The sequence below is a fragment of the Silurus aristotelis genome (genome assembly GCF_946808225.1).
Source record: "Silurus aristotelis genome assembly, chromosome: 15".
Classification (NCBI taxonomy): domain Eukaryota; kingdom Metazoa; phylum Chordata; class Actinopteri; order Siluriformes; family Siluridae; genus Silurus; species Silurus aristotelis.
Genome location: NC_139588.1, coordinates 12512897 through 12522538, shown reverse-complemented (window position 1 = coordinate 12522538; position 9642 = coordinate 12512897). Strand labels below are relative to the sequence as shown.

At 34.5% G+C, this 9642-nt stretch overlaps 1 protein-coding gene across 1 annotated transcript; it reads right to left on the bottom strand.

Moving 5' to 3' along the window:
• Nucleotides 1–3078: 3078 nt before the first annotated feature.
• opn8b (opsin 8, group member b) lies at nucleotides 3079–7560 on the bottom strand. The gene is made up of 4 exons (XM_083561804.1): nucleotides 7443–7560; nucleotides 4301–4594; nucleotides 3638–3963; nucleotides 3079–3482 (listed from the first exon to the last, which is right to left on the bottom strand). Exons 1-4 carry the CDS (start codon nucleotides 7510–7512, stop codon nucleotides 3120–3122), a joined length of 1053 nt encoding a protein of 350 aa, XP_083417930.1. The 5' UTR covers nucleotides 7513–7560; the 3' UTR covers nucleotides 3079–3119.
• Between the last annotated feature and the right edge of the window lie 2082 nt (nucleotides 7561–9642).

Below are 9642 nucleotides of genomic sequence, written 5' to 3'. Positions count from 1 at the left end.
CCAATCTCTTTCAGTTGACAAAGCCAATAAAATGAGTACCTTTCGTTTGGATATTCCTTGATATTGATCCAACTGGTGGTAAATTCAACATCTTTAAAATTCCTGTCGAGTACTTAAAGGTTCTTACTAACAGTAATTATTCTGCTAAGAATGAGTGTAGTATAAGTGGCATGTTGCTGCGTAAGGAGGAAGTCAATAACTCGGTGTCACTCTATTCTGGTTCTGAAATGCAGGTTATCAAATTACTTTTATTCTCCATCAGAAACACAATCAGTAACAATGATTAATATATTATGTGGTTTATTTTGAATAGCCTGGGGATCAGCAATTAAAGACAAAATGCTACAGTAAAATGTACTAAATGGTTCATGGGCCTATGCTTGTATGTTAGCGGTGTAAAGAAGCAATGTAATACATACAATGTCGCTGCATAGATTTATCTAATGTATAAACATCTATAAGGTCATGCAAAATTGATGGTAATATTTCACCAAAGAGTAAATAAAAAGCATAGATCTTTATATACAACAACGTTGGAATTGTTGGATTCACTATTAAAGTGAATGCAAGTTGCTGTGAATAAGAAGGAGGTAGAAGCTCAGTGGTTAAGGCAATGGACTGTGGATTAGAAAGTCACCACCAAGCTGCCACTGTGGGGCCCTTGAGCAAGGCCCTTAACCCTCAATTGCTCAGTTGTAAGCTGCTCTGGATAAGGGCATCTGCCAAAATGCTGTAAATGTAATTCTGATATTTCTGCTTTTCTACTAGACATGTGGACCACAGGTTTATTTTCTTTTATGTGCTATAACAGTAAGGACAAAAGGAAAATTACATACAGGATGCTGACTGGATAGTCATCGATTATCCTATTTTTTTGCACTTTCATTCTAAATTAAGTGTTTATACAGACAACAGGAACAATGCTGTGCATCTTTCACCACTGTCTGCAGCAATCAAGAATAATCACACATTTCTGCAATTAAAGAATTTATTCACGAAGCAATTTGTATGACTGAAAGAAAGTAAACATCAGTGGACTCCAATTTTATTTAACAGTGATTATTTTCTGCACCCTGTTATTTCAACCACTTTAAAAAAAGAACTCTAAAATGGTGTTTCCTGATGGTGCATCAGTCAGAATATATTCTATAAATCTTAAATGAGCAAGCAATTAAAAATGATTTTGACATCTTGCAATTTGCACACTGGAATGACAATGTAGCCTGGACTCCACATCACAACTACAACCACAAAACAATTTCTCTGCATGTGTCTAGAAAAATGTTTTGTAGATTAGAAAACATAAAACAACACAAAAGAAAAGAAAATAATAATTAAAACCATTCGCTGAAAGCAACAATAACGTAGGTATGTTAAATGCTACTGCTCAGTTTCTGCTTCAGCAAAATAAATGTTCATTTATTAAGCACAAAATTACACAAAATGACTCTTTGGTCAAAAACATTTAAAACATACAGTTCAATGAAGCTAGAAAATAAATGACAGTAGTTGCATTCCTCTCTGTAACATGTAAACACAATAACCAGACCATTTATTCAACCGGTTTGATCTCATAGACCTCATAATAATTACATCTGCTTCATCTGCAAACACAAAGAAAAAGCTATTCACATTCTGTCCAGTGTTGAGTCAATACAAAATCAATGACCATGACCAGGATGTACATTTGTACCTTACACATTAGGATGTTTGAGATATATTCACCTGGCTATATATGTCTATTTATTACAAGTACACTGCTGTTACCTCATACAAAATCTGTTCTATATTGCACTGACTGCTGATACAACATTTCTCAATTGCATTGACAATGGAAACAATTGATGAGTGAAGAGAAACTGCAATTTGATTGCTCTGCATGTCTGCACATATGCTGGCATTGACAAATAAAAACCTTGAACCATGAACCTCTAGTCATTATACTTGATCATCTCATCTATGTTTATTGGAATTAAGTTAACATTTTCTGTGAAGGCCACTTAAGATTTTCCACTTGAATTTTGGTAAACCATGTCATCAAGAACCTTGTTTTGTGTACAGGGGTACTGCCATGCTGTAACAGATTTGTGCTCTTAGTTACAGTGAGAAAATCTTAACGCCACAGTATACAATGGCATTCTATACAACTGATTACTTCCTACTTTATGGCAACAGTCTGGAGAAGATACATACATATGGCTGGGCTGGTCAACTGCTACAGCCTTTGGGTATTCAGTGTAGATTTTATAACAATGATTAAGATTAGAATAATTCTATGACAAGTGTACCTCACTCAGAATTTTAAGGTGTGATCTGAAAATACTGCTTTAAAAAATTTGTCGACTTGAAATTTAAAATTTGACATGAAGTCATTTCACATGTGTATTTTGTTGAGCTGATATGCATTGAAAAACTCTTAGATGCTTGAAAATGTTTAATATTAGGTAAGAAATAGTAATAATTATAACACTAAAGTATTTCTTAGATAAGAGACCTTACAGACAACTGGGCTGCTCTTTTGATGATTTTGATTCCACTAAATGCTTTTAATACTATTTAAATGCTACATGCCAATGAATGACTTTTGCAACTAATGCAACAGTTACATTAATTGTGATTGTTTAAGTTGACAATTAGATAGTAGTAGTAATAATCTATGTCAGGTGAAATATTCAAGCATGTCTTCTCATAACTTTCGAATGATATTTTCACACATATATATTCATTATAATCACTAATTACATTTTAAATTACACCTAGAATAGAGTCAAGTCAAATCAAGTTTATTCCTATAGCGCTTTTCACAACGGACATTGTCTCAATACAGCTTTACAGAATTTAGGAGTTAATTGAGTGACTGAACACATCTATATATTACTCAATAAATGTATTAGATTATTATATCTATTATTTTATTGAAATCATTTTATGGTAAGAATTTGTTTTACCATTTGATTTAATTGTTTATATGATTATATTTATTACTTGGTTTGGCGATGCTGCCAACCTAAGGGTGCTGTTGGTCCCAAGAGATAGCTGGTTAAACAAGCCAACATTCAGGCAAATGAAAATCCATAAGCACATGGAAAATAAATCCCTAAGTTATTAATATTCCACAATTACAAATTATGTATCGGCAACTCTGTGTGCTTTCGAAACAAAGGCTTCAGTTGCAGCTCTTCTTTGACCGTGGTTCCATCGCACACCACGCAAACTGTATTATCTGTGAGGTTCTCTGGCTGAGAGCCACGACATCCCTTGGATCTAATGCATGCACAGAGAAGCTGCTTAACCTCCTGTTTAAAAGACTTGCTGAAGATATAATAGATTAATGGGTTATACACAGTGGAAGTCTTGGCAAAGAGGCAGGGCAACATACTGACATGAGGAGTAATGGAGGAATTTGAATAGATGGACCATAAGCTCACGATCCCGTAGGGTGTCCAGCAGCCGATAAAACCAGCACTGATTAGAACAGCAATCTATAAGAAATGTGTTAAAGGGTAATATTTTATTTACTTTATGTACAGCTTTTTCATCCAGCCGAAACTTGCCTTTGATTTCAAAGACTAAAGGTAATGAAACGGATAAATATATATATTGTAACATATATGTTTTATGGGTCTGCAATACTCACCAACATGAGGCGTCGCTGCAGCTTAACTTTGTTCTGCATGATGCTGACATTCTCTTTAGAATTGTAGTAGAAATAGAGTCGAAGGGTGATGCCAAAGTAGCAGAAAACGATGATGACAGCTGGGATGGCCAGGTTCATGGCAAACATGCTGATGACAAAGGATGGGCTGTGCTCCTTCATTTCTGCCCAGGCCAGTGTACAGGACAGGCCGAAGGGCTCAGGGCCATATGCACCCCAACCAATCAAAGGAAACACAGCCCATAAGAGAGCATACAGCCATGTGAGTGCCAACATCACCTGCACTGTCCTTTTAGTGATTTTCTCCACTACACATACAAACACAGACATATACACACATAAATGACTATATGGGGCTGTATCATAACGTTTTAAGGCTACCACCACATATCAATCCTCCAGCAATGGAAAATTAAGCGGTAGTAACCAAAAGAAAATTATACATCAAAAATGAACATAACAAATATTTTGAGTTTTAATGTTTCACACTTTCTCACCTTCCATAAGCATAACTACTTTGGATTATGTCCACTTCATAGTAAGATGCAAATAGTGTGGCATTTTATTCAGTATACATCGATGAACTTTTAGTATGCCTTATGCATCCATTATGCACTTTTTAGTATAAATAACAACAGTACTTACTGTGAGAATGTAGTTTCATGGATACAGTAAAACGCACTACAGCCATGACTGTCAGGGTGGCTATGCTGGCTACACCAAAAAAGAACCCCATCCAGCCATAGTAGGTGCAGGTGGTATCACCTCCTATCCAGTAATGGTTCCATGATGATGCTATAGAAAGAGGATACATCGAGACTGCTGCACCAAGATCTGTTACTGCCAGGTTGACGCTAAGAAGCTCTGGAGGCTTCATCTGAGAGGAACGTTTGTATGCCATTAAAAGGACCAGGAGATTTCCAACAATGGATAAAATTGCTAAAATTACACATAAAAGGAAAGAAAGAACAAAAGTCTATTATGTTACAGAAAACATATAAACAATCCACATATAAGCATTACTGTATCATTTCTATATCTCTATGATTTATATACTAGTACAAAAACATTAAAATGGCATCCACTATTTCTGGACACAATAGTCCAGGTTATTTCCCATGAGCTTGCCCCATAATGAAATACTTTTTATGTAGCTCAATAGGTCATGTACTAAAACCCTTCAATTGTCAGCTGGTTGAAACTGATTGAACTATTATTTTTATTCAGAAAGTTCCTACACCCCTATCACAAGAATTATACATATCTCATCCTTTACTTTAGTTCACTAGCACATTTTCTATTCTTAAAACAGCAACCAGACTTACAATTCACTCAACCTTCTCTTTTATACAGCTGTCTACTCTTTTCATCAATGGTTTTCAATGTATCTTTTCATGACCAGTCATTCTGTTTGAAAGGTTCAGCCAGCCAAGATTTATAACAATATTTCTTGACTGCCTTCACAAAAACTGGTTCTGTGTCATTGACAAATTAGGATTTCTTTTGAAATACCTGGACATGGAATATTGGAAGTATAATTATTGTTGTAAGCCAGATTTACTCATGGCCAGTAGATCCTTAGATCTTAATGTTCAACTGAAAAGAATGTTTTATCTGAAACAGTTTCTTTAAGATGCCATTGAACAAATATTGATCTTAAAGTCTCAGTAATGCAGGGTCTGCTGAATATAAAAAACAATCAATTACAGCGATGTTACATCATACATATATTTATTTCAGATTTTTTTTTTACAGAACAGTTTATTTTTTTTCCAGATTAGCAAATTCACCATGCAGTAGTAATGAAAGCTACTTCATATGTATCATGTCTTACTATTCAGTTTAATTGGTTTTATATAAACAGCAAACCGTTTAATCGATTTAGACAGAAAAGGTCTGTGTCATGTCAACAACTCTATGCAAAATATACAATACAATAATCTCATCAAGCAACACTGTACTCAAAATGTTAGACACTGTTCACATTTTTACATGATTTTCTAAAACCTTTGTGTAAAGCGCAGCATATATAGCATGAGCCAATTGTTGAATTCAATACTATGTATTTAATTTTTCAACATTGGATCACAACTTAGAAAAATACTCAACAGTAAAATACAACCTCTGGATGAATAAATATGAAGTGCCTGTTTTTTTGTTTCAAAAATAATCTTACTTTATTTTACTTTGCGCTGCCATTTTTATTTAAACGTTTGGATGATTACATCTGTAATGTTCCAACATATGCATTTAACAGTGAAAGGTCACTATTGGATACTTATCACAGCAAATGAGTTTTGCCATGGTTTCCTTGGTAACACCTGACATGAGAGATGTGAACCTACAAACTACATAGAACATTACAATATTTAGACAAATGTTTGTGGACACCTGACCATAAGATCCTATGTGAATTTTTGAACATCCTATTCCACATATAATCCCCATTTATTGTTATAAAAACCTTTTTTTCTGGAATGATGTTCCACTAGATGTTGGAGTGTGCTTGTGGAGATTTGTGCTCATTCAGCCACAAGGATGTTAATAAAGTCAGGTACTGAAGTAAGGTGAAGAGGCCTGGGGTGCAGTGTTTCAATTCAAGTGTCAAGTAGAGTTAAGGACAGAGCTTTAAAGCAGGCCGCTCGAGATCGTCCACTCCAATCCATGTAAACCATATCTTCATGGAGCTGGCTTTGTGCACAGGGGCACAGTCATGCATAACATACTATACAATTGTGTGCCTTAAAGTTGTAGGAAAGAACCAGAAATAGGTGTGAAAGTCAGGTCTTCCAATATAGTGCTTAATTCATTCTGAAATTATTTTGACCTGCAAGACCATAGGATATCCCACTGCTCACTTGTGCCTTGTACTGTATGCCCTTTGCTGAAGACCCCAATGAAGTGGAATCAGCAGCAGTCTCTAATACAAAACCCCTAGTGATTTTTAATGAGGATCAATCACACCAAATGAGTTTGGTTAAAATGCGGAATCTGAAGGCAAAATTATTAAGCAAAATCCTTCCTATCTTATTAATTTAAGGTCACGTCTTACAAACTATGGGGTCTTCACCTAATTAATATATTTCATATTCCGAGCTGTGTGCAGGGAGCTAATTTCACCATGCTACATCCTTTATCTTTGTCAGTAGGATGCATTATGTCCAAGAGATTAATGAAATAATTATTAAATTAATTCTTCTCTGAATGGGTAATGAAGTCTTACCATATCAAAGACTATATTTCATCTTTGTTTAATAATGCTTTTTTTTTTTTTTAAATAAGTAACAGCAGCTTATGATCCTTGATTTTGGTGAAGCGGGACAGCACTAATACAGACACAACCTCAAACAAACTTGCACTACAGTCACATTTTATCTACAAAGTCATTCAGCCTACAGGTCAGGGAGACATCTTCATTCCTCAGGATTTGCATCTGAAACATGTATTTCACACGTTCATTCTTTGTAACATACAGTATTATACTATAGAAATGGTTCTGTATGTACTGACAGCACTGGGACATATAATAAAAGTTATTATAAAATCCTTCTTTTTATTGGCTTGTATGTATTATAATAAATCAGTATATCATAGATAGATAGATAGATAGATAGATAGATAGATAGATAGATAGATAGATAGATAGATAGATAGATAGATAGATAGATAGATAGATCATTGATTAAACAATAAAATGGATATTACAGTTAACAAAATATTGAAGTAAAATAGCTTTACATCAAAACATCAAATGTGTCACATTTATTTAGTAGTTTAGAAGTTTTACCTATCAGCAGCAGAAAGGCCCCGGCTCCATAATCCACCGCGGGAGAAAGTTTGGAGGTATATATATCCATGAGGCAGTGGATTTGTTTTTTTCAGTGGAAGTGTGTAAATCAGTCTGATGCCGGTGGCGCACACAGATCTCCGAGACTATTCAGTATACTGTCGCGAACAGGTCGATTCTTTGTACCGACTCTTTTATAGGTGAATGTTTGAGAGCCGACTCGCAGATTTAACAAATCCATCTGCTGAGAGTTCACCAGCTTTAATGTATTTCAGATATTTTATAGTAAACCTTATCATCGAATGTCCTGGAAACAGCCAATTTTATTGGGTAAGGTGTGTGTGTGTGTGTGTGTGTGTGTGCGCGCGAGCGATTCATTGCTTATTTCAATGAATCACTGTATAAATATGTTCTGAGAAATACGAGTAAAAGATGTCAGTTAAAGTAAAGCAAAATATCAAGGGAATGTATTATGCGCAGACACGACAATGTTAATACAGGAAGGCATGGTGCATCTTGTTTTTACATGTGCTTAAACAGATGTTTAATATGTATGTTATTTTTTTCTTTTTTTTTCTCCAAAAGTTAAAATAAGATTGAAATAACATACAGTGACGAACAACATTTTCAAGAACACGTGTACAACTAATCATGCCTGCAATTATCTAATCAGCCAATCCTGTGGCAGCAGGGCAATGCATAACCATGCAGATACAGCACCAACTATCAGAATTGGCATTCAAATATGATCTCGGTAATATTGACATGGCGTAATTGTTGGAATCTTGGAAGTTTTACACTTGACAGTAAAGAAAAGAAAACTGTGAGATTTGGAGACAAAGATGCCATGCTGATGAGAAATGTCAACGAAGAATAGCAAATAAGAATTCACAACCAAGGCACACACTTACTGGCCAAAACAAAAGAAATATATATATTTTTTATACAAATGAACAATGAGCTGTGATGGAGCTGAAAGTGTCTTTTTTGTGAGATGGACCAAATGATATAATGCGCATAAGAGTTGGCATTCACATCACTACTGAGAGATGCACTCTGAGTCATAGATTAAAAGTATAGAGTAGTGGGTAAGCGAATGTCTTAGGTAATCTGTGTGTGTGTGTGCGTGTGTGCACGCTTGTAAGGACCACTCAAACTTCTACACTCATATTAAAGCTTGTTTAAGTCATCCGCTTTACTTGTCCATCTAGATAGAATTGCCTGACTGTATGTATAAATGCAATGACCCCCGGGGCGTGTCTAAAGGGGTGGTACTGAGTGGGTAAAATAAATAAGTAAATAATGTTAGCATTGTGATACTTGGAATTTTAAGTAAATAGTAAAAACCTGTGTGTATTGAATAAACAATTTTATATTTTTATTTTAGAGTGTTTACAACTCATCTTTGTTGATGTCATGGCTGAAACGATTCCTCGAGTAATTCGAATACAAAAAATCCATTGCGGCAAATTATATGAATAAATATATGAATATTTATATATGCATCATTTAGTCCATTTAACTACACACACTGTGTTTCCCCACGGAGCACTTTTACTGATGCACAAACCGCTAAACTCTGGAGCGCTCTGAACAGGTAAACACAGAGTACGCTGCAGAACGAAAAAACAACTGGGCAACCGTCACCCCCTGTGAAGTGCCAGAAAGCTTTACACATTGAAAATGAAATGGGCTTTAATCAATAGAATCTAAGTCTAAGCAGCAGGATCCTTTGCTTTGCTGGAACTGGTTTTGTCCATTAACTTTACTGACATGATTATGCCCTATTGTGAAATATATGAGATATTTAGATTTCTATATATATAAAAAGGCAGAACCCAATTTACTAAATCAGCTTTAACGCATCATGACATGCATTTCAGAATAAAAAAAAAAAAAAAATATATATATATATATATATATATATATATATATATATATATATATATATATATATATATATATATATATATATATATATATATATATTTTTTTTTTTTTTTTCTGAAATGCATGTCATGATGCGTTAAAGCTGATTTAGTAAATTGGGTTCTGCCTTTTTAAAACTGATTTGCATAAGACAAATTACTTCTTTTATTTATTTATTATTGTTTTTTAAATATTAACCCATTTTTTAGGTATTGCATCTGATATCAAGGATGTAAAGACAGGCCCTGAATCTTAGTGAAAGTTTATAAAA